Source organism: Falco peregrinus, chromosome 8 (assembly GCF_023634155.1).
Source record: "Falco peregrinus isolate bFalPer1 chromosome 8, bFalPer1.pri, whole genome shotgun sequence".
NCBI lineage: Eukaryota > Metazoa > Chordata > Aves > Falconiformes > Falconidae > Falco > Falco peregrinus.
Genome location: NC_073728.1, coordinates 30032430 through 30058543, shown reverse-complemented (window position 1 = coordinate 30058543; position 26114 = coordinate 30032430). Strand labels below are relative to the sequence as shown.

Sequence of the window (26114 nt, the reverse complement as noted above, 5' to 3'; positions counted from 1 at the left end):
CTGCCTGAAGTTGCTGCTGGAGTAATGTACTCCTAAGTTGCAGGCATGAAGACAGCCACAGCCATAGGCTGGATACCATGGTTTAAGTTACCAGTTACTAAGAGCAAATAGTTAGGTTGACGCTCTTATGCCACCAAATGGTAACAAACAAAGGATAAAAGCTACAAGTGCTCTAAGAGGAGTTGTCAGAGCAACAAAGGAAGCAGATACTTCCCTCTGCCTGGGAGAAGAGCTACTTACCGAAACTCTGCTGTTGCTGTGAAGGATTCATGCTCTGTTATTGAGAAGACTAGAAGAAATCCTTCCCCACTGCGAAAATAGTTATCTCTGATGGCTGCATAATCTTCCTGTCCTGCTGTGTCCAGAATGTCTATTTGAACTTCTTCACCATCCAGAACTACTTTCTTTCTGTAGCTGTCAGCCTTGGTAGGTTCATAGTCTTCTACAAACTGAAGGTAAGGGATTAGTGTTTAGAATTACTGTCAAATGGTCTCATTATTAGTCACTGAAGTGGAAAAGGCTGGATGTAGACATTTAAACTCCCCCAAACCTTCTCATAATACAGTCAGCTACTAAGTTCCACCACCTCTTTTTTTAGTTTTACTATAAAAAGCAAATTATTTAAGCACTTAATACATCAAAGAGCCAGTCTGCCTAGTCAAGAGAAACTGTCTTGCTACATAAAACACCATTCAGCAGTTCCAGCATAACTTAAGGGACAAGGATGCAGTATAAGCTACCAGCAACCTGGTGGCATTATCCAGATCTCCCACTTCAAGTAAAAGTATTGGAGCACACAGGTAACTGAAACTTCAACAGGTGTAGATGACAGCATCCAGCTGCTGAACATGAAAACCTGCTCTATAATTACACAGGGACATACTGTAGTCCATTCAATATTGATCAGATCCAAAAAGCCACTGCCAGTTCAACTTGTAAGGTACCAGTGTCAGACGGGCTGTCAGTACAGAACTAACCTTTCCACCTCCTTTCTCTCAGCCTCGAAGTACCACAAAAGGCTGTGCCATGAGCCTGATTAAGCTGGCTGGCCTTCACTAACAAGTATGCCACCTGTTCAGATACTCAATTACTGTAGTATGTGTGGACAGCCTGTATATAAACATTAACTTCGAAATTACAGATTCATGTATTCCTTCACATACTAGTCTAGATCATCTGGTCTAGCTTTCTGTATACCAGCACAGAATAATTCATGCTCTGAACATGCCCACTTCATCATCTAGCTCAGAATGAGCTGTAATGCTTACTTCTGACTTCAACTTTAACTGACCTAAAAAAGAGGAACAAAATTAAAGTTCAGTGCCAACTGGTGATAGCTTTTGTACACTCAGACAAGCACATGCACATGATGCATACCTTCTGAAGACTAACTAACAAGCATCAGTTTTGTCACCCTTCGCTAAAGAAGTTATCAGAGGGCACCCCTCCCTGATTCTTATATTCTCCTGCCAGTCAGGTCATCAGGTCTTTTGCTCGTTACATTTAGTTCCCCTGTCCTACTACAGAAGTTTGGTAAACTGTATCCATCGGTGCTTTAGAGAAACCAAACCAATAAGCTACTTACCTCATCATACATAAATTGAAGAGTGAGTGCAGATTTGCCCACACCTCCACTGCCAACCATTATCACTTTATGGAGGGCTAAGGAACTCTGGTTCTTGCTCTTACTGGCAGCCATCGTCCCAGTTGCCACAGATGAAGTGCCAGGCAACCAATTAGATCTGCAGACAGAAGAAACAATCACCATCCATGACATTGGTGACACACAGGTAAAGCATCTCCCTAGTGCTGAAAGACCAGATTAAAACTCTGCCCAGCAAGCCTGAGGAATGGGCCATTTCAATGCACTGGCAAGCAGATCGCATCCCTGATGTCTAAAGTATGAGTAGGAACAAGGTATAAGAACAAATCCCTTCCATTTGTGACAACAGTACCATTCATAAAAGTTTAAAGAAACAAAAGATTTCTTAAAACAGCTACTAGATGAACAAGTTGTTCTTATCTGTAAGCCCACCTTACACAACTACCACTTAGAGCAGTTCCCAAAGAATAAAAAACTAATTTATTTCAATAACATGAAATGAAATGGTTTTTATTGTTCTTGTTATAAGGCTTTACACCTTTCTAAAGCATTTCTTTAATGTTGATGCAGCTTAGTGTCAACATGGAAGCAGAGCTATACCTTAGATCTGCTTACAGGTAGAAAGATTACTTTTGATCTCTTTTCTACATAAACTAAGAAAAAGCGCAGTAAATTCTGGCAGGAACAAGTTGCAAAAGCTTCCAGCAGAAAGTCTTATGACATGGCGTTAACATTTATTTTATATTCTTCCTGCCTTCTGATGCTGCAAATCTAGTTTGCTTTTGGAAGAAAAAAAAAAACGTTGTGCTTTACTGCAATAAATTCTCTGTTCTCATTCTTCTTGTGATGTTTCAAAGCCATAAAATAATAAGCTTCAATAAACAAGTATAGTTAACAAGCCTTTGGTTTTGTGTTATGCAAAACAATTAATGCTAGAGACTTCTTAAAAACAACTTTTTTTTTTAAGAGTAGCTGGACACAGTAGTTGTGACCAACACAAGTAGCATCTCTAAGAACAGCGCATTGGAGAGAAAAGCAGAGTAACCAATACAAAAAGACACAACACCAGTCAGGATTCACACACAGGGAAAAAAAACAAAGACATGTAATCCAGACACATGACAACTATAAGGGAGATGCTAGGATAGCAACACTTGTGTCCTCATGGCATGACAACTAAGGGCCTCAGCTGTTCATATCCTGGCAGAGTGCTAAAAAGAGAACAGCAGACCATTCAGCAAACACTGCTATGAGAAGTGGCTATACCAGCCTTGGTTTATAGCAGCACCCATTATTCCAGAAGCACAGAAGCAACAGGCCTACCAGGAGTCTCAAATTAGGCTGGGCACAATTGCTCCAGAAAGACAATGGAACTACCACAGTACACTATCAAGTTCTACTGGATGGAAATACACAGCCTACAGTAGAAGCTGGAGTACTATATTGGAAAAAAGCTTCAGGATAACTAGCTCCCCTAAAAATTAACTGGGAATTTAAGGGATTGTCAACCTACAAACACACCATAAGAGTATTTACCTGGAAAGGACCTTTGGATGCTGTCTAGTCCAAACCTCCCCCTTACAGCAGTTTGCTCCAAGCAATCCAGTTTATATGCCCTGCATTTTGAGGCTGACAATTCTATAACCATGCTGCGTAACCTGCCCTGGGATACACTGATGGTGAAGATTCCACCCCCACCCCCCCTTGTCATGACTTGATGTTCTGAAAAGCAACAAATCAAACTAAGTTCTTATGACTACTGCATACAAGTACAAACATGCCAACAACCAAGGAGTACCCTCAGGACAGCATTTTCAGCCATCTGAGCAGTAGTATTTTTGCATGCAGAGCATTTTACTCACAACCGTTTGCTACATACATTTAGTACAGGAACACAAGTTAATCTTTTAAGTGTTATTCTGGAATAAACACCAGTCAATGAAAACAAGTATTTTTCTTCTGGTAATCTTCTATATTATGTTATACATAAGCTCCCTCTTTCAGGACACTCCTTAGTATAGAAATTTAATATAAAATCCCTTAAATATAGGGATGTGACAACTCTGTGCTGTACAGGGAGAATCTCTGAGAAGCAAAACACATTTATGTTTGGGACAGTGAATTCAGCCATTACCCCAGAGATTCCAAACCAGAAGACTATTACAAGGTTTTTTGCAATTATTTTTTTTGTTGTTGTTCTTAGTCACCAGAAAGGCAAGCCAGAGGGGAAAAAGAACTGAAGTCCCTGCCACAGGAGCATGGAAAAAAAACCTACGAAATCACAAAACAGGTAGCATCTGAACTCCAGAAATTGTTGCCAAAAGGCATTTTGCTTGTGGTCCACATGTTCTACAGATTATAAACTAGAATTCAGCTTGCTTGGACATAGACACCCAAGTCAGGAGAGCTACAGATTGACTACACACTGAGGTATTATTGGAACGCTGAAGTCTCCAAACTAACACGGCTTGCTCTTAAGTTAGAGAAGTTTATTTTGTCCTAGTTCAAGAGTAGCCTGGCTTTGACAGTAGTAGATAAGCTGCTTTCTGGAGAAGCCAAGTGACCCTTAGCAACTTTTCAATGTAATTACTGTTAAAGAAATAGTTTAATGTTAAACCCAAACATCCTAAGATTGTTTTAAATGCTATGTTATCTAACAGAAAGCTTTGAAATTAAGTATTTTTCTGGCAACACAAACTTAGTGCTGCTGCCTGTGATGTTGCCCTAAGTCCACTGTGCTATGCAACTGCAATGAGAACATTTTTTTACTAACAGCCAAGACAAAGAGAGAGCAACCTTCTGCCTCCTGTCAATATGGATACCACAACTTTACCAGGTCATAATAAAGGAATAGCTGCCTTTTAGGTAAAATATGGACCAACTTGACTGTTCACTACAAGGTCATTGTAGAGATAGGTGGAAAGAATATTTAAATCCTTCCTTCTCCACCCCACCACACCAGCAGAAACTGCAAGGTCAGCCTTACAGTATTACCTGGCTTGTAACCCAAGTATAGTATTAAAAAAACCCACCCAACAGCATACAGGTTTATGGGTTTATTGCATCTAAAGCTAGCCTGGCTCTTAATGGCCACAGTACTTGACCTTCCCTGCAGAGCTGTTACAAGTGCCACTTGAATCTTTTAGATTATCAACACTTTATGAACCCCCTGAATGCAGAGGTCTGCTCACAACACAGCTCCCATGTTGTGTACCCTCAGGAAATCCCAGAAGCTTCATACAAGGAGTCTCTTTGATGGCAACAGAGGGAGCACAGCCCCCTCCAGCCCCAGAAGAGCCAGGCAGCACAGAACAAGGCAAGGCTGAAGCAGCATAGCACAGAACTGACACAGGCAGTATCAGTGCTTACAGACCAGGCTAACAGCACAATAGAACACTGGTTCCAAAAGGGGCACAGTAAGATTTTAATAGGAATACACTGAAGCCAACTGTTTGATTACTTGCATTTCCATCTGTTCCTTGTGCTGCCATTTACACACCATGGTTCAAAGCTCACATGTAACAGTTCCTTGAGGTTAAAAAAAAAATAATCAATTAACACAAGTAGAACCTCTCCATCACCCGATTAGAGAAGGGTGAATTTTCATCTCATTCTGTAGATTAAGCATCCTTGAGGCAATCAAGACACCAACATTAGCTCATCTGTTTCTTACAGAAAAGAAGTCTTGGCAAATTCAACCACCTCTCAAAAAAGTAGCAATGTCTAGAAGAACCTGTGATGACTGCAGTTGCTTTCAAAACATTATTATGTTGCCTTCAGTTTAAGGGAATGTAAATTTAAGGCCAAGAGTCTTAACATCTGCTGAAAAGCCTGCTCCGAATTAAGTGTCCAGACAAGACACCTAATTATGTGATAAGTATTCCCTCCTCTCCCATATTGCTTTTAACTTACTGGAAAGTAAACTGTATCCAAACAGCAAGCCTCCTCTGAGAGGATGAGAAGCAATCCAGTCTACAGCAGTGTGTCCACCCATTTAATTTCAATCTGGCACTTTACCCTCAGGTTTAATGACATCATGTTCAATTTTGCGTGGTGTTATAAGCCATAAAAAACAGATAGTGTTTTTTGAAAGATCAGAGGTGGGTGGTGGTGGTGTTCTCCTGGTTACAGTTCATTCTGCTTTAAAACAGAGTGCTAGACAGAGCCCAAGTCACAGCTTTTTCAGGCCGTCTTTCATCTTTAAGATATTAGAAGTAATTATGTGCATCATCTGCTTCAGGTCAATGGCTTAATCCTATCTTTTAGTAACTCCAGATTTGTTTTATAATAGGTTACACAAAGCCATATGCACAATGTGAATTTTGTTGGGCTAGTGAAAGATGCTCTTCAGACGAAGGTTACACCAGCAGACAGGCCAGCCACATAAAGCACAGCAAGACCTGTAAATCAGGCCATACACAGTAGCTGCTAAAGACCAAAAAGATTTAGACTTCTGTGGTCAAGTAAATATCTTCAGAACTAATAAAACTATGCTACCCTCAATATAAGAAATTTAACCCTAAACTTACCAACAGTTTCAGCCTTCCCTTTTCTTACCTGTTCAGATTATAACTTTTCCAGGTTAACTAAGGCTTTCTGCTGAAGAGAAACCTGCACAATGTTGTGTCATTCTTGGCTGGTCCCTTGAAACTGAGCACTTCAAGGCACTTGTTTATAAACAGCTCCATGACCTCCAAACATAACCACTAGGGTGCTATTTCTCCACCTTCTCTTAGCCATAAGAGTTAAACTCTTCAAATATTGTTAACAAACGGGACTAGTTTACCTAATGCCAAGGTTCAGAGACCCATTACTGAATAACTACATTTAGTGCAAACCAGATTGCATTTTCACATCCCTTTTTACTTCACCTGCCTTAAGGCCTCACAGTTGTACAGTCACTTACAGAAAGGAAAAAGCTCTTGCCACTTCACAAAAAAGAACCTATTCTGCTACAGCCGATGCAAATACATAGAAGAAAAAACACACATAAGAAACTTCACTAAGTTTACCTGTTTTCCAGTAACTATTCTGTTACTATAATAAAAAAATTCTAGACCCCTCCAAAGTCTTTAACTGAAATTGCTTCTAGTTCTTCCAATTCACTTTGCGATTAAAAACTGAAATAAAGCTCTAAGCTCAAAATTGCTGAGATCAGCCCTTGTTCTCTTGCTGTGCAGCTGATATCTTTGGACATTTCTTTTCACTGCTGTTCTGCCACTGAAAGCAGCCACTCTTTGCATTTTAAAATGGGATTCTAGAAACCCTTAGCCCAATAGCTTGACAGAGCAGCTTTGTCAGACTCTTAAGATACCTACTTTAAAAGGAAAATCTGAGTATTCAACCTATTAAAGACTTAAATATGATGTCATCAAAAGCAAGCACAGAAAGAGCAAGGTTTTGCAACAGTATTTTAACAATCCTCATTTATCAGAATATGAATTAGAGACTTTGAGGTGTTTGGTTCTGTCATATGCCAACAAGAATGCAGTCACAGAAATTCCCTGGGTCACAAAACTAATTAACAATCTCACTGAGCTATGAACTGTAAGAGCTCCTCAGCTGTTCTGAGGTTATCCAGAAAATATTTAAGTACTGAAATTCCATTAGCTTTCAATGGACTGTAAGTGCTTGAACTGGTAATTCAACTATATAAAAAAACCATTCATTTGAGATTAAGTAGCATATTTAATGCTACTGAAAGTTTTAGAATATGCAGGCTAAAAATAAAAATGCTACTCTATCTTCTTTTGCTGTGCTATTATCTTACCTCTCAGCATGTCTCCAGTTATTGGTTTTCAAGTTAAAGAGATGATTATATGTTTGGCAGAAATTCCTGCTAGGGATATCCTTCCCCATGTACTGCTGGGTGTTTCTACCTTCTCAGCTGTGGTTAAAGATTTTTCTGGGCCATGCTTAATAAGGTCAAGGAACTCATCCAGCTTGAGATGTCTTGCAGAAGAGATGGGGGCAGCAATTTCACAGCCCCCATTTGTATCACCCAGTGCTGCTACTATCACTGCCCTCACTCCCTTGGCCCTGGCTGTTCAAGCCCATCTCCTCCTGCAGGAGAGCTATTCAGCCTGGCTGACTGGGTCTGCCAGTCACATCTGCAAGGCCACATGCCTCAGTGCCAGTGCTGATGTGAGGGAAGAAAGCCAATTTGCACAACTGATGCCAAAGAAGGTGGAACTATAGCAGCCAAAATGCTGCTTACATTGCTGCAGAAACAGGGAAGTTCCCTGATCCTGCTCACACTATGCTCCCTTGACAAGTGTGCTGGTACAGCCGACAACCTGCTGTAGTGTCTGGGCTCAGCACTGGTATGAAACCCCAAACCTGAGATTTGCTTTTGCTAATCAGGCATTTTCTCTCTCCATGCAAAACCTGTTAGTAGACCTGCAGTTGCAAGGATAAGGGCACTAAACAGAATGCTAGAAATGGATTTGCTAAACTTAATACTTACAACATCAGGAGGAAGAGGAAGAATTTAGGGCAAGGAACTCCCTTACTCTCTACATGTGAAGGGTATATTCCTTATAGAGTTGTCGGAAGGCATCAACAACCATACCTTTCAGTGTTACAGGAAAAACTGCAGAATACATTATTTGCTTGTAACTTTCAGTGTATCATTACACTAGTTTCCATCAGTTAGAATTAGTTACTAATCCCATCCAAAAAACAGAATTCTATGTACATTTAAAGACACTGGCCATCACAACTACTCTCTAGCAGCAGCCATACATACACTACTAGAACAGACACAAGAAGCAAACCCAAGACAAGCAGGTCTGCAGTGTTGCAGCAGTTCAAGGTTAAGCCAGAACCTAGAGCCAGACCATGACTATTCCCCATCTTCTACCAGACTGGGGAAAGGATAAGCACAGACCAAGGAAGTTTTAATTCAGGAATTGTATTTCATTAACATCTGAAGTGTTAGTTTCCAGAAGAAATACTGCAGCCTGTATGATGAACTTGCACTGCAGGCAAGTCCCTAAGACTTGCTCGTCTGGAGCATACACATGCAGAATAAAAGCATGTATTTATAATTCATTCTGATCAGGAGTCCTCCCTGCATGTGTGCACAGGGAAGCAAGCATTCCACACTGGGACTCAGAAATTACACTAGTGTATTCTAACACTATCAACAGCATCAGATATCCAGCCACTGGATGTCAGACAGTTAAGATTAAGAATCCCTGCTAGTAATCCTCATACCACTTTACTTTTCACTGTTCCACACATTTGCATGCACAGATGTCTTCAGCTCTCCACTTAGACTAAAACTGTTCAATAAGACCAAGAGATCTTTAGAAGAATAGACTTACTATACAAAGACTTCAAGTATTTTCCCGACATGTGCAGTTGTGTAGAATAGATCATGAAGACACAGACTCTCAGGAGCATTGCTACTTTAACTGACCTTTATTACTCTAGCAACTTACAGAGTCTGGCACACTGTTCTTTGCAACAGTCTATAGCTAGACTTGGACAACCCCACTTTTTATGGCTATCTTCAGATGTAGCTATCACAGAATAGTGACCTATTTTAACTATGAAATACCTGTATTCAGCACATCTCCCCCCCATCCTTGCCAAGCATAGCCCAACTTGCTTATGAGTTTTCAGAAAGACACATCATTATAACTCAGAAAACAAATCTGACAGCAGCAGGCGTTTACTTACTAGTTAAAATTCCTAAATACATGCCCTCTCACATTATTCAGTAAAGGACCACTCTAGATTGTTTATTACAAATAAACAGTCTTACTTGTGAGCAGTAATTTCAAGGTAATAATCTTGACATCCAAAGAAAACCTGGAACCAAATCCTAACTAAGTTTACAGCAAGGCTGCATATTTGAATGCAGCCTTCAAAGATTTAGTCACAGGAAAACTCAGTTTGAGCATCAGAAGGGTAGCAGTTTAAAGCAACCCTTTAAACTAAAGCCAGATCTTATGCCAAATTGAAATACAGGGGAATGTATACATATCCCTGTTCCTAAGGGACTTAAATATCTGTTAGGGTTTTGGTTTTTTAAAATTCCCTTAGTGGAAGAAAGATAGCCCAGTAACTTGTTTCTGATCAGTAGCTAAGTGAGAGAAAAAAGGACTAGCCTTAAACAGTACTTTTAAGGTACTGCAGCACCCAAAAAAATTATTTGTATCTATCTTTGACTAAATAAGATTGCAAAGGTCATGATATAAAGTTAACACTTAGACAGGTAAGAACTGTACAAAGATTATTATTGCATGTAGGCACCCCAACACAGTACTGTCCTGCAATACTGCAGTCATATGCAGGCCACGAAGCCTTCCAAGTCATCTTAGAGACTGCATACAGACACTAGAATGCAAGCCTTATTTCTGCTGCTTCATTTTGGTCTTGGGGCACCTTTACACAGATCTGTATAAAACATCCATTTCATTACAATTATTCTATTTGTCACAGATACAGAGCATTTAGGTAGGCATCTCCATTTCCTAGGCCAATAAAGCAGTGCCTGTTTTTCCCCTTAGTCTTTATAGATACAGAGACTATTCAACCAAGAAAGGGAAGAATCATGGAAGGCAGCATTAAAGAGACTATTATGATAAGAGGACAGAATTACACAAAAGCCTTTCTAATTTGCTACCAAGCTAAGACTATGCTATGATACCAAGTTGATTCCTGCTTGAAGAAAACATATACCTTATCTTAAAATAGAGATTAAAAAGCTTACTGGGCCCCATAAGTGGAAATGCAGCTATTTGGTTGTGTAGTAATGCATCTGTACAACTGCAATCCGCTAGTCACCTATGCAAGTGGTTCTAAGAGGTCAGATGATGCTAAGCCAAGTGCGTTTATACAATGTTCTATACTCAATGCATAAAGAGCACTGGAAATACCTGCAAGACAGAAGCTAATGGTTGTCTCCACTGCTGTTCCACTTTATCTACTGAACCATACTATTCACAAAGTCAACTCCTCTAGGATATGACACATGAAAATAGTCTACAAGTGCTGTACTTCTACAGTCATGAGGCAGGGCATCTCTACCCAGACTTCCTTGTGGGGGAAGGAGATAAACTGGCAGTTTCCCCTACAGAATTCCTTATAGATCCTAATGGGGATCAGAAAAAAAACCCCAACAAAGAGACCATGTAATGGTGGGAAAACTGCCAATACTCCACCATGCATCAGCTTTCCAGGAAGACTACCATAAAAATCTGTGTTAAGTCAACTGTAACATTGCTCAGTTTGTATTCATGCTGGTACAGTGTCAGAAAATGCAACTTAAAACTCTACCAAGGCACAGAGAGATCCAAAATGATACTGTGCCTCTATGCCTTCAGATGGATCATCACTATCTGGAAGCCTGGATTTGTCCTGCATGCAGCATCACCTCCAGTGACAGAAACACAAAACAAAGACAACAGCAATAAGGCAGAGAGATCTAGAATTATCCCTCCTGATAAGCACCCAAGAAGATTGGTCCCCACAACATTGCCAGTGAGAACAGTCATCCTTTTAGAGCAGTAAGGAACTTGCACAACAGGCATCTTTGATGATTAAGATGCTACCACACTTGAGAACCTTTGTAAGACAATTTGAAGCACTGTTTAGAATACTCTGCCTTGTAAAGCTGGGTTACTCCATTTTTGCACTCTGAACTAAAGTGAAAGTGTCCATTTAAGTCCACAGAAGCGGTGCAGCAACCGAGGCCATGTTTAATTGGTTTCTTACCTGTTCCAGTCTTCAAAGGCTTTTCATACTGTTTTCTACAGATACTTTATAAAGTAGTACTTTTAATACTACTTTTAAAAGGTATCTACATCTACCATATTAACAGCATAGTAGAGCTGCAGTTTTGATGCTACACCTGTCCTTTCAGATTCTAATAATAGGCTTGCATCTATTTGCTTCATTGGGTGCAACCCACCAGCTCTGCCATGTTGTTGTACCACCCTGTCACACAGGTATCTGTCCCATGTCAACAGCAATGAACTAAAGCATAAAACATGCTGCTCCCCTAACTAGCAGCATCACTGCTCTTTGCCAGAGGAGACAGGTGCATCAGGCTCACAAGCATTACATACTCCTGCAGTGGGGGCATATGCAGCACCATCCTAAAGAGAAGTTTCTCCCAAGAGGTGAGGTACCTCAGGAAGGCCCCAGTCCATCACAGTTCCCCTAAACTCTAGCACAACAGTTAGTATTCAGATAAAGGTAGTTACAGATCAATACAGTTATAAAAATTGCCTCACTGTTTCACAGATAGCTTACAGAAGCATTGTAGTTTAATATAGAGTTTTATCAGTAAAAAGAAGTCACCATCCCATTTTCCATATTACTCAGTGCAGAGCAACTGGTAGGCTGTACATAGCACCAAGCAGAACATACTCTTATTTCAACAAGATGGTGTTACATGAAGTGGGAATTATAGCCACTAGTGTCATTACAGCAAAACACACCTCTTCTACATCCTTCTGCAGCCAGACCTCCCCAAGTACTTTCATGAGCCTCCAGGTCTAGTATTAACGCCCAGAAGACACACTGTAGAGACTACAGAAGAGAATGATCTACCATATTGTTCTTATCCTAGAAAGAACTTGCTAGGAAACCTGACAGAAGTCTTCTATAAGCACAAAGACCAAGTTAACACCATTAATCAGTATTATGCTAAGAGTTTGTCACTGTGGTGATAACTGTCTGGTTGCCTAATTACTTAAGGTGAATTATTATACCATTTCTCACACTACTCAATTAGGCTCATACCAGAAAAGTGACACTCAGGTGGAGTTGCACAACATCCTCACTCCCACTGAGTTGCAAAGCATATTTCAGCTATGTTTCCTTTGAAAGCTCATCCATGCAGAAGCATGCTCATACCCAACACACAGCATACACCAAATCCACCAAACCACTGCTAAGAGACAGTGACATACATGCTCCAGATCATTCATCTACTACCAATCTTTAATCAGATCCTGGGAGTATAACAAGTAGAACAGACAAGACAAAGAGCTTACACAATGTCTTAAGTAGCACACTAGTTCAAAAGCTAAGATTCATATCCTACATCAGTACAAGGTTACAACATGGTTTCAGTTACTTCAGTGGATAACCTGCAGCTATATAATCCACAAGAAAGTTGCCACCAACACTGATATAGAAAATTCCAACAAATATACATGCTACAGATTGCAGAAATTAATTCTTCAGTTCTCATGAAGTGCAACCCAGTCAAGTTCCCACCCCTCATCCCTACCCAGTCCTTGAGATGTCAGAGGTAATTCAATGGTCTTGCAAATATGGCACAAGACACTGCAGACAGACAGGTCATGAGCTGCTATCACTGCTGTCCCAGAACATGGATCTTGCTTGATCATGATGTCTTCAGTTTCCCTGGTGAACTGGATGCCTGGACAAATTAAGAGTCCAAACACTATTTAGCTTGGCTTAGTACCAGCAAAAGCAACTGTATCCACCCACACAATTACAATCCTTGCTCCTAAAGCAAAGTTAGTCTCATGTTCACATCTCCATTTGGGGAAACAAACTACTGTTATGATGAGCAGAAGCAAGTAATAAACTTCTACTCCGAGTTTACTCTTAACCATGAGTCCCACTCCCCAAGGGTACTGGGCAATCATCTCCCTGTAGCCTCTGAAAATACTTCCACTGTTCTAAGCATTTAACTGAAGGGTTCACAGATTTATACAATGAGTCACTAAGCGCCTTCAATCAGACACACCACAGAAGTGCCAAGCACTAAGCTTTTTTCCCTACCTTTCAATCAATGCATTTGCATCACACAAAGCAACAACAGTGACATTTAGTACTTCAGGTAATTACTGGTTATCCATAATTCAGCTTCTGTGTTAAGTCACCTTAACCACATTTCTTCATCCCAGTTTCCCCAGTCATGAAAAATACATACCATACTAAGATATTCTGCACATATAAGAGGCTACTTCTCTACTGGACTAAGAACAGATGTTTTCAATAACAAAAAGGCATCTATTTTTCTCTACTGTATTCATATATTATATATCAAAGCCAAAAACAGTATTTCCATCTTTAAGCACAAACTGGATTACCACCAGTACAGGGATCACATGCAGTTTTGGTACCCCTATTCTAACGTGTAAAGATAATGAAAAGCTGTGGAGAGTTTCCCTTGTGGGAGAAGTGTTATCCTTGGTCTCCCTCATGGAAAATGCTCTGCCTACCACTATAAAAGCAATTACAGCCAAACACGTGCTCTCTGACCACAGAGCCTCCAGAGTACTGCAGAAGGCAGAGCAGCACAATAACATTCTTGTTGATAACTCTGGTTTTGGGTGGCAGACTTAACTCAGAATCACTTGACTTCCAACACACAGAAGTTAGGACACATTTAGGTCAGGATACTTCCCTTTATGACCTAGCAAGTGCCAGGTCACATGAAAATACAGAAGCACTGCAGAATACAAACTATACATTTATCCTTGTGTGCTCTTTGAGACATTCCCCTCTCCACAGGTGTCAGAATAAGAAAAAACTACTATTCTGATACACAGCTGGCTCATCTCACAGCTCTCGTGTCCTTCCCTAGGAAGTGAGCACAACAGGGTGCTTCTGTACACTAATCCATGCCACAAGGGAAGCAAACAGGAGACATTTGGAGTCTGCATGTAGCTGCAGGGGTCATAACCTCATTGGGATCACAGAGATGATCTGGGATAGCTGTCATGGTTAAAAGTGCTACAGTGGATGGCTGCAGGCTCTTTAGGGCAGGCATGCCAGGAAGGCAAGGCAAGAGGGTTACTCTTCCCATGAGAAAAAGCAGAAATGTATGAAGCTCTACCTAGGAATGGTAGACAAGCCAGTTTATGGGTCAGGATTAGCACAGTCAGCAGGTGGGCTGAGCTACAGTCTCCACAAGTGTCTTCCAGCCTCAGAGACGCTATGATTCAAGTCTGTGCCCCAGCAATACAGTTGCTGCAAATTGTATTTGTGGGAATCTGAAAGTGATCAGCCTGGTTGACAACTTGCAGGTAGTCCTTCAAAACTAACACTTAATTAGAAATCTTAACTAATATTTATTTACAAGAGTATACTAGGAAGCATGCTTATCAGATGATGGCTACTATTAGAATACCATTGTGACTACTTAAAGAGTTGGACAAGATCACTGCTTGATCACCATTTTACAATCTAAATTAATATAAAGATGTACAGTAGCACCACTGGTCAGCCTACTGATGTCTAATAATTTTGAATTAGTTTCCTTCCATTACAGCTCCAGAACAGATTCAACTCAGCGCCTCCTTCGATTTTAGTTTGCCTTCAAGTAAATTCTCAATGAGCCTGCAGAATTGTTTAAAAAAATTGAATTGCTTCCTAAAATGTGTTTTGAAAATGAAAATACAATGAGAAATAGCACCATTTTCAAACACACATTCCTGTCCTTTGAGAGACCACTTCCTTAAACTGCTTGGCTAGTCTATTTTATGATATGGTAGATAAGAGCAGAAGGCTGATATACAAGTCAGTTAGTGAGATTTCTTGGTAACTACACTAATGAGAATACCTTACCTACCCAAAATGGGATCACACAGTAAGCCAAGAACACTAAATAGCAGAAGAGTACCATCATGGGGAGGAGTTTCTTACCACAGTGGCAGTTTAGCCGAAAAGCTGAATTAGACCACTACATACTTCAGAATTAGTTTATTCTAATCAGGGAACAGCTCCCCCAGTTCACAAAAACACCTCTCTTCTGAAAAGCTGAAGTAACTGCCATGCAGCTTTATCTAAGAACACTTCACTCATTAAATGTATGCTTTAGAGTGGTACCCAAGTGTCCTGCTTAACAGGGTAGCACCACCTTGTAAACCAACCCCTTAAAAAACCCCTCTAGTCAGTGTTCTGCAACAGAGTCCAGGTCACTCCTACAACTGAGCTTTCGAAGCACTTTGTCATGTTTTGAGTATAACCCTATAATGCAGTACTCCATTATAGTTCTATCTGTAAAATGGGAATTTTTTTGTTAAGCTAGTGGCTTAAATCACAAGTTTACAAAAACTAAAACCTTGTCATCAGTATTAAAGAATATTGCCAATTTAGATTTGACATGTCCATCTACACAAACAAAGCCATGCCCGAAGTTGGGGCTGAATCTAGGTCTCCAGTACTTTCACAAAGAATGATCTTTCCCACTACAGGTAAAGATACATACCAAAAGAGTTGGAAACCAGAGAAATCACAGCACCTGCTTAACTCAGCACATTCTCAGCTTTCCAGTTCTATGCTTTGGCTTCAGATTAGTTCTGCCACGTTTCAAGTTTAAGGACAACATATTAAAAACTCCAGTTCCATTGCACTTTTAGCAGACTGAAATTTCATGCTAATTACATCAACTGACAGCAACACTAATTCACAAAGTAACAGTTGACAGGATTAAGGCTTTAACAAATGCTTATAATCCCAGGACTGATTTTTCAGTCTTTTGACTTGTGATCTTGCAAAAATTCCCAGTCAGGACTGCATTTCCATTAAGTCTCATATTCCTGTAATTAACCAGTATTTGCTCCTTTCTGAACCACTTCAGCAAACATTAGGAATGTTATATGCTCAGTGTGTCATAAACAGTTGAAAGTGACTGTTCCAAGTACTTTGTCACCATAAAAGACTCAAGTAGCTACTTACACAGCAGCCTAAATAACATTCTCATTACATGACTTCATGACTTTCATTTTGACAGGTCTTGAAAAACACATTTGCACATCTCAAGCACAAAAGACAAAACAGATCCTCTAATATTATTATTAAAGCAGTATTTGGAAGAACATGAAGAGACAAAGCACGAGTTGTATAGACTTATCTTGCTTAAATGACAAGACAACTTGATATTTCTGGGGCAGGCATGGATGAAAGTTAGTCCTGTTTAATGGGCTAAAAGGAGCTACCAACAAAATGATTGCTCCTTGGCAGCTATTATCAAGTACTTTGTAATTATCCACTCCCTGAGCCTCTTATCAAGAGGCAGGTATCACAGCACAAAAGCCACAAAATTGATTGTTACCATTAGGAGAATGGAACAGACAAGATTGTTTGCCGACTTTGCCACTCCAGGCAATGGAACATTATCACTGCTCAATGGTGGTGGAGAATAGTTACCAGAAACATGGGGGTGGAATGTGGATGAAGAAAGAAAACATTAAAAAGCTTCAGTTCTTTTCAGCAGGATAGTACTTCCAAGTCAGAGTTTGAGAATATAGTTGCTCTCTAACCTGGCTGATAGTTAGGATCCACACCTTTCATAATTCAATCATGCAGAAGTCAGGCACACATGGTATGAAAAGCAGCAAGCACCCACATTTATCTACATCTGTGACCTCCCCAGCCACTGCCTTTCACTCAAACCCCCAGGGACCACTACTGCCATCCCTAGTTGTTTGTTCCAGGCACAAGACACCTACTGACCTTAGACACCCTTTGTCTTGATACCACTATGCACTTGCATTCCCTTGAGTGCTTACTGCCTGCACAGCTGTCATGAGAAACAAGCTCCTTCAGTACCTCTAAGAGGCTATTAATTCAGATGACTTCATTGTGTCATAGAAAGCAATTCACTTAATCATGTGGAGCTTAAATCCAGTTAATATGAAATCATCAAGTTAAACTTGAAGTGGAAGTATCAGCACAGAAACCGAACAGTTTACAATGCAACTGGACAAAAACAAACTATGAACCAGATTCCCAAACCATGATGTTAGGGGTTGTTCTGCTACAGCACTTGGCCATTTCTGCTCTGTTCACAGGACAGTTCTGTTGCTCACATAGCCTGGACACCAACACTTCCTAGAGAAGCAAGCCATTTTATCCAGCATTGGGTCAGTAACAGTTGATGCTTAATCAATTAAGTTGCAGCTGAAAAAACTTAAAGCCTTGAAAAGAGTCATTAGATCACAGAATCTATATATCATCCAGGATTTCAGCAGACACATCCAATTTGTCTAGGCAGTGTCTCATCATTACTACCTTGATTTGATCTAAATGTCTCAACTGCTCAACTACTCCTCTATCCAGATATCCAGTACCACTGCACTGACAATGAGAGACAAATTTTGAAAGTCTTAAAGGGTGACCAAGAAAGGGTATTGTCTGATCAAATCAAGCGTTCAGTTAAGAGTTTTTGTAACACATTCCAGCTAAATCTTTAAACTAGACATTCCTTGGCAGCACATACATAACTCCAGTGAAAACAGGTCAGCTTCACATTTCTCTAGGCATGTAAAACAATCAAGTTGGCCTACTCCAGAAAGTCTACAACAAACAATTTACTGCTATAAATCTAATATAGGAAACTTATTTACAGGAGTAGTTTAAAAGCTTTCCTACTCATTAAATAGTTAACACTGAAAGTAAACGCAAAAACTTACCAAGGTAAACTGATACTATCCAATCATAAGCAAAAGTCTAAGTTCAGTGTACAGGGGCTAGAAGTGATTAAAGTAGTAGATAAAACTATTTTAACAAGTCTCCTGTAAGTGAGTAAGTATAAAGGTGCTATTGCCAAGTAAACTGTTGCTATTAATTTCTCTGCAAAAAAGTTGTGGTTCTTGCAGGTTATTTGCATGAAGGCTGAACATGAGTCTGGTTCCCAGTTGTTAGTTCCTTCTCTCAGCTTTGATAACTTGGGGGGGGGGGGGGCACAGACAGTGAAGGCATAAAAAAAAAGCCAGTTTTTCCTGAAAAATCACAGCTCTGAGGATGCCCTTGAACAGGCAGGCATTTCCCTGCCCCTCATAAGAGAAACAAGGATCTCAGAACTAGAGAAGTAATGTTTAGACAGTTGAACAAACAAAAAGCTACCACTGCAAACTTAAGCCTGGAAAAAGGCAAGGCTGGTCCTAGTGCAGATACAGTCTCCCTGCTCCCTTTTCCAAATGAAAATACTCTGAGGTTGTCAAGACCCAGGCCCCTGTTCCAAGATCAGGATTGAGTCAACAGGACTCCAGCAGAAAGAGCAAGTGAGGCCTCCACCAGCCGTTCAGGAAGCATGACTGGGCTGCTCCGCCAGACAGCCTCCCTCCCTGCCCTTCGCCAGGTAAGGTCGCGCTCAGACACCACCTTTCTCCTCCTACAAGATCCGTGTCAGTAAGGCTGCCGGGAGAACCAAGAGCAGCACAGAGACAACCCGGCCTGATAAAACAAGATCCCTCAGAAACTTCTGGTTCAGCTGAGACCAACAGTATCCCAAATACTCCATTTAATCTTGCACAGATGAAGCGTTATCACTTATCCAGGGGCAGCCAAAAGAAGCCAGAGAAGCCAACAGTCAAGGCCAGCCTCTCACCCCTTCGCTCCCCCGAGCCCCACTTGTAGATACAAGTCACAGCAATCACCCAGCTCCGACGACTCCATCTCAGCCCCAGCGCCATCGGGACGCAGCACCAGCTGCCAAACCCCTAAGGGGGGCTGCATGGCAGCCCAGCCCCACCTCGGGCCCGAGGGACACCGGCCACACGCGAGGCTCTGCCCTCCCCGCACCCCCAGAGCTTTCCGGTGGCCGCGGAGCCGCGTCCCCGGGCTAGAAGCCGCCGGGCTCTGCCCGCCCCGCTCCCCGTGTGACACCCCCGCTCCCTCCCCACAAAACGGGGTGGAAGGGGAAGAAGCAGGAACGCGGGAGCTCAGCCACAGCCACAGCCCCCGCCCGGCGGGCCCAGGCCCGCTCAGGCCGCGGCCAGGACCCAGCGGCTCCCACCTCGCCCCACCGAGGGAGCGGGGCCGGGACAGCCAAGCTCCCACGGAGCCCGGGGCGCGCCGGGCCCGCTCCAAGACACGCTCCCTCTCACCTGGGGGCTAAGACCCGGCTGCGCGCTGCGGCTCCAGCCTGTCGCCCGGCTCCGCTTTAACCGCCGCCGCCACCGCCCCCCGCGCTCTCATTGGGGTGCCGCCGCCCGCGCGCCCCCGCCGCGCACTTCCGCCCTCGTCGGCGCCGCTCCCGCCGGCCCCGGCTCCGCGCGAGCGCGCGCCCGCCCCGGCACCGCCTCCCCCGCCCGCCCGGCGGTCACGTGGTGCTCTCGGGCCAATCGGCTGGGGAGGCGGGGCGGGGCGCGGGGGCGGCGGGCGGTGCTGAGGCGGGCGGGGCGGGGGCGGCCGCGGGGGCGCTGCTCGGTGTGCGGGCGGCCGGCCGGGGCACGGCGGTTGTGGGGCGGGCGTGTGGCGGTGTGTGCGGGCCGGTCCTGCTGAGGGAGCAGCCACAGACCAGCAGGAGGAGGCTGCCCGCCCCGCCGCAGGTGTCTGCGAAAGGGGTCTGGGCGTTGGGCCCCCCCAAGGCCTGCAGAGAGCCCCGGCGGGGGCCTGGGCCCGTAACCCCTACAGGCTCCGCTTCGACTCAGAGGAAGTTAGAAAGACTCTATCTTAAATACATGATATTTGTTAGTGCAAATTCTACTGATGGATGCAGAAACTAATAACTCTAAGATCAGAAGGCAAAGGAATGGAAATGTCCCTGCTTCTTGTGTTGCTGTATTTACTGCAATTCTTTATTCAAACCGTTACCAGTCCCCAAATCAAATTATCTCTGGCTGATTCTAACGTCAGTAATAGCACAGTCAGGCATAGCTGTCTTGCCAGTTGCAAAGGAAAACACACCGGTTTTTTGCTGCTTTAATGTGGTTAATTTGTCCAGATTTAAATGTTAACCTGTTTAAATTCCGCATCCTGAAGTTTGAGTGAACACATTGGGTAAAATTCTTCCTTCTAGAAAACCGGCACTTTGCCTGGAAACACCAGCTTTGGGGGATGGTGGAAGGCATTACTGCCGATGATCCCCGGCGGTCAGAGCTCCTGGGACAGAAGCACTAGGTTAAGTAGCTGTGTTAACGGCTGCTTTTATATTGGGCTTCTTTGTAGCCTTCTACAGAAGAGAAAGGGAAATAATTAATTACCTTCTACCTCTATCCATTGATGGCTAGGTGTAATTGTATTTTGAAGAGCATAAAAAAGGCCTGTCACTTGAAATAAATGAAAAAAAAAAAAAAACAAAAAAACCAATCCAGCGTTATAAAAGTGGTAGGTGGAACAATGACCTGTTGCCAAAACAAAATAAAATGGAGGAGGAAGAAGAATTGGAAAGAGATTTAGTATAACCTGTAATTTCAGGGTTGGCAAAAAATGCCAGGAATTGGAAAAAAGTTACAGAGGCAGAAAAAAAAGTAGGTATGTGGCTCTCTGAGGAACAGCTGAGTACTTCAGGACTGCATAAAAAGGAAATAGTTTCTGAATTTCTCCTGTCTTGAAGAAAACTAAGTTTCATACATTGTAAGTAAACAGGATTGACATCATCCTTGCATCATCTTCAGTTTCTCCTCCTAACTCAAAACACCAGATTTTTAGTTAACCCCTTAGGTGGCAAAGTGACTTTCTCTTTTTGGGTTTGTTTATTAGGAAAGATCCCAATTGCAGTAATTCTTCCCCTCTGTAGATTGTACCAGATTAAAGAGCCACATCAATATGCATCCTGCATTAGAACCTGGCAGCCAGAGCTATTTACTGTTTGATGCCATCTATGCAGAGAAGGAATAAGCAGAGAAAGAAATATCACCAAATGTGAAGGAATGTTGTTTCATAGCTAACAAATTACCCAAATCTTGGTATTTCCAAGATTATGCATGTATTGTTTTTAAGATGGATTTTGGGCATTTGAATGTAATGCTAAAAAACAAAAAGTAAAAATTAATGAGAATAGTTTACTATTTATTCTGTAACTGTATGTCTCCATGGCCATATTTTATGTTGGGCAGGCAATGAGGTGGACTAGTTGCTCTGATGTAACTAGTCACAGAAGATATGTATTTTCAGCAAATCATATCTGTGAGTTGAAACTAGCAAGAGCCTGGGAAGCTGGGTCTTTTCAAACTGAACACAATACTAGTCTGCTGCTCATACCACAGTGCTGACACTTCCCCTTCCCCCTTGCAAAAAAGAGGCTTGAGAAATTAACGTCTATCCTGCTTCTGCAAATTGTTTAGGGGAAACTTACTTCTTTGTAGTAATAGCCATGATGACAAGAACATTTGTCTGATGCCACATTTTGAATTATTATTCATGTTGCCTGGTATAATCTCCATGGTTACAGATGTATTTTTGCTTCAGTACTTTATGAAGAAAAATTCTATAGAACAATTTAGGGGAGAAAATTTGTTTTCATTGTCATTTATATTGCATGTATTTTATCCTAAGTGCTTTGCAGACAGTAAACATTCACTTTCTAAACAAGTAAGATTTCAGTAGAGATGAAAAAATTTACCTCTAGCTGTTGCTTTATCATGCTATAATATGTTTTAAACTGCAAATTCTTAGAGACAGGAACAGTATTTCTGATGCATGCATCTAGTTTCTAGCCCACTAAGAATGTAACAGGGCACTGTCACTGCCAGAGTCATGAACAACAGTAAGTGTGGTGGGATGACTGAGCAGCAAATATTTTTCTTTGCAAAGATTAGGACTCATACTTCTCTCCTGAGCGGTTTTATTTTAGAAATGTATTCTGGAAAGATGGTTAGCTGAAACAAGAATTAACTGAAATTAGTTCTAGAAACTAGTAACAAGCAACGTTTAAAACCCAGATATATATCTCTATTCGATTTTTAACCTTTTTTTTTCATTATTATTATTGTGGAAGTAACTGACAAAGAAAATCAAGGGAGATGTAGACGAGGAATTATATGGAAAAGATGGTAATAGACCCATTCCTAGTAAGATGGGTTGTAGACCACCAAACCTAGCCCAGGTTCTGCAGGGAAAAGCGGAGCTGTGTAAACTTTATGGGTTCTATTGATCTAGTCCCTTGGATTACCATATCCACCACTGCTGAAGGGAGAGAAGCCAACATTGTTAACTCCTTCATCTTTCTGATCATTTCATGACACATGGGACTAGCAGGTGCCTTGGTCTCCGTGTTTTGTCATTTACACCTGTACAGCGTTTGTGTAAAACCACCATCTGCATATCCAGTTCTTCTTTGACAGTTTTATAGCATCTCTGGCCTATTTTTTTCACACAAGTGACTACGGGAGGAACAAGGTAAGGATCCAGTTCAGGAAAAAATTATTTGAGGAACTATAAGGCCTCAGAGGCTGCCAGTGATGGACAGAAGGAATTCCACCTCCACTCTGTTCCTGCAGAGATCATGTAATATTCTCAGGGGTAAAAAGAAAGGCATATAAACTGATCAGGAACTTGGGAGGATCTTGAATTGCAAGGGAATCAGGGCTACCTAGGAAGTCAGTCTTTGCAGATTTAGTGATGTCATTTGCAGTCACTGGCAATAACAGAAATAAGAGGCAGATTCTCTTCTCTGCTGACATCTCAATGCTGACGAGGGACAGCTGCAGGACAGGTACCTAATTCACAACTTTTACCCAGCTTCATTTTACAAGAGACTGAACAGCTTCATTTTACAAGAGACTGAACAGAAACTGTTGCTGGTAATAACCACAAAGAAATCGGAGTCAGTGGAGAAGTGGTCCTGCCACATCTCCAGCGTGGGGGCTGAGCCAGTGACGTAAGAAGAGGTTAAAGCAGCAGGGGGGGGCTGTCCCTTTCTGAAGGAATTCATAGTTACACACACCCAGTCCCTCACAGCACCTGTGCAGCACAAAGCAATGGTTCAGTGACGGTAACCAGACCTGTAAGTTTTTATTAATTTATTTAATCCAAAGATACTGTATTTTTTTAAACCTACTTTTTAAACAATTTTTCAATCAAAATAAATACTAGCATAAAACGGGACGACGGAAGAAAGCTAGTTGGAAAAAAGAGAAGGAAACCCACTGGATTTTCTAGAATGCTGTGATGTCCTTTTTGTTCTCAAAATATTTTTTTTTGTATGTGTAGAGTTCAGATGCTAGAGTTAATCTAGGCTCAGATAGCTTGTCAGAAGTACATGTACATAGTGTGTACTCAAACGGAGTTTGTCTAAAAAATAATTTAGTCAAAGATTATTTTCTCTTTGGGCATGGATAGTCTAACAAGAACTACATTATACCAACTGTTTCTATACTTAAGAGAATGAAGCTGATCTCACCATGATTTAGGGATTTCAGCATTCAAAACCAATAAAGAAGTAATCTAAAATATATCAGAAACAAACAATAGTAAATGAAATATGACTGTGGTTTGGGCCTTGTAGGAGTTTATAGTGTTTTGACTATATCATGCACTTTATTTTTGTTACAGACAGCAGGAAGTAAAATAAACTTCACTATTAAATAACCTTTCCATTTCAGATACAGCTGGGATTTGTCAGGATCATATCACAAGGTCATTTTTAAGGAGATTCTGACTGACATTTTGCGAGGTAAGGGATTTCACATCCCAGTTTTACAAGTGCTACGCTTCTGATCATCATGATTATCAACACCATGACAGATTTAGGGCCTGTTCTTGGAGTCTTTGCAGAAGGAGCTAAGTTTATTGTAAATATCTTGATAGCCAAGAATCAAAAGAAATAAGGGTCTACAGAGAGTCATAAGAGGTCAAATAGCATTACACCATAGCCCAAAGGCAAGATCAGTTACACATATATAATTTTTTGCATGTAATTTTTTAATACCATTTAATTAATGTAATTTAATTAAGATTGTGTGAGCATCATAACAGTTTATTTAAATTGTCATAAGAAAAAAATCAATCATTTAGCTTAAATGTCACTTACTGCAGTTTAAGCGTATTAATTAGGTGCATATGGGACATAGCAATCAGATATTTATTTTTTTCCTTTTTGCATCAATCTGCTAAATATTCAAAAATCGTTATTTTTTCACTCCTCAGAATTCTTTTCTTCCTTCAAATAACACCTGTTTTTTTCAGTTGTTTGTTATAGGTCATGTTTCCTAGTTGCCAGTCACTCTCTTCTTTGGACTCCCTCCAGCTGGCCCACATTTGCTGAACTGCACTGCTGAAGCAGATACATTAACTAAAGCTTTACCAGTTACTTGTAGGGTAGAAAGTGTACTTTAGTGTCTTACAGATAAAGTTGAATGTGATTATCATTATCAAACCATTGTGTAAAAACTGCAATTATTCTGGAAATAGATAAGGCAGGAGATTTTGCCAGAATAATAAGGCAGCTAACATTACTGAGAATTCAGCTTACCGAGTTGAACAGTGCTACCTTGTTGAATAGCTGCTGTTGGAGGGTGATTTGTGCATGGCTGAAAAAAATTCATGCTAACAGATCTTGTGTCTCTGATTTTTTAATCAAATTTTCCAGATGACATTACTGACAAATACATTAAATTAACAAAAAAAAATTACTGTCTCTGATAGCAACTAGCGTTCCAGCAGGGTGGGAGCAATACTTCAGAAAGAAGAAGATTTGTCAATTAAAATTATATAATCTTAAAGTACTACTGTTTACAATCCCTAATTAAGTTGATGTAACTTAGAATGAGATTAAAATGTCTTTCTGCAAATTAAATTGTAGCATTTTTTTATGCAAACATATTCTTATGCCATAAAAGCCTTTCATGTTTAGTCTGCTATCTTCATTGTTATGCGTGCAGTTTTCTCTTTTCCATGTATAATTGCAACATCTGTTGCAAACATTTGGGAGCTTTGATGCCCCTCTACCATTTAAGTGGCTACAGAAATTTTTTTTTCTCAAGCACTTCACATTTTATTAGAGGGATCTTGGGACCTGAACTTTGTAATAAAGTTAGTTATTGTTATGATAGTATTTTACCTATTCATCAATGGCACACCCTCTAGAATAAACTCAGATATGACTCAGGGGCTAAAAAATGAGACTTTTCTTGCCCCTACCACATAACTTTGCAGTATCAGGCTGGGAAATGTCAAGTTAAAGAAGGTCTGAATGTGAGTTTGAATAGAAAATCTATTCTGGAAATCCAAGTTCTGTATGAAGTGGTTTGGATGGTGAAAGGAATGGCTACAAAATTTGTCAGCCAAAATTCATCTTCAGCTGCACTTTGCTACAGATTCTTTACTCCCTGAACTTCCACAATATAACACTTCATTTTTCATTAGTCACTATATTTCAACCCAGAGGTGAAAGCCTCAGAAAAGGAGTAAAGTAGGTATTGTAGGAAACCTGTAGGAACTTGTCCCACCAGTGAAGTTTATGAGGAAGTTTCTATGTCTATGAATATGCTAATGTAACTATCATTATGACATTATTGTTAGTTATAGAGCTCGTTAAGAACATAATAGGTTGTGTGATATTGCTGCGTTTGAAAAAAAATTTCAGTATTCAGCTGAATGTTCATAGGCTAGTTTACACAACATTCTTCTCTAGAAAAGATGTGCTACCTGTGGTTGATAACCTAATACAATCTGCAAACAGCCTCTCCTTTTTTTTTTTCATGTTAAATCGGTAAGAGTACGATATGCTTTACATTAGAGGATTAAGGAAAGTTATTTCAAAATAAACATCCATTGTATCCTATAACATTCTGGCTTCTGTATTGTCTTTTATCTTTTCAGTGAACAGTAACACATACTTAGGATC

At 41.0% G+C, this 26114-nt stretch overlaps 1 protein-coding gene across 2 annotated transcripts in view; it reads right to left on the bottom strand.

The window, feature by feature from the left end:
• RALB (RAS like proto-oncogene B) overlaps positions 1-26114 on the bottom strand; it is a 49557-nt gene that overhangs the window by 6705 nt on the left and 16738 nt on the right. The window contains exons 1-3 of one of the 2 annotated variants that reach the window (XM_055812255.1): positions 19432-19590; positions 1586-1742; positions 241-449 (exon numbers count right to left, since the gene is read on the bottom strand). In XM_055812255.1, coding sequence (XP_055668230.1) covers positions 241-449; positions 1586-1699 — 323 coding nt within the window. In that variant the 5' untranslated portion in view covers positions 1700-1742; positions 19432-19590. Of the gene's footprint in view, positions 1-240; positions 450-1585; positions 1743-19431; positions 19591-26114 lie in introns of those variants that run through there. The other variant, XM_005244244.4, reaches the window with a different exon arrangement.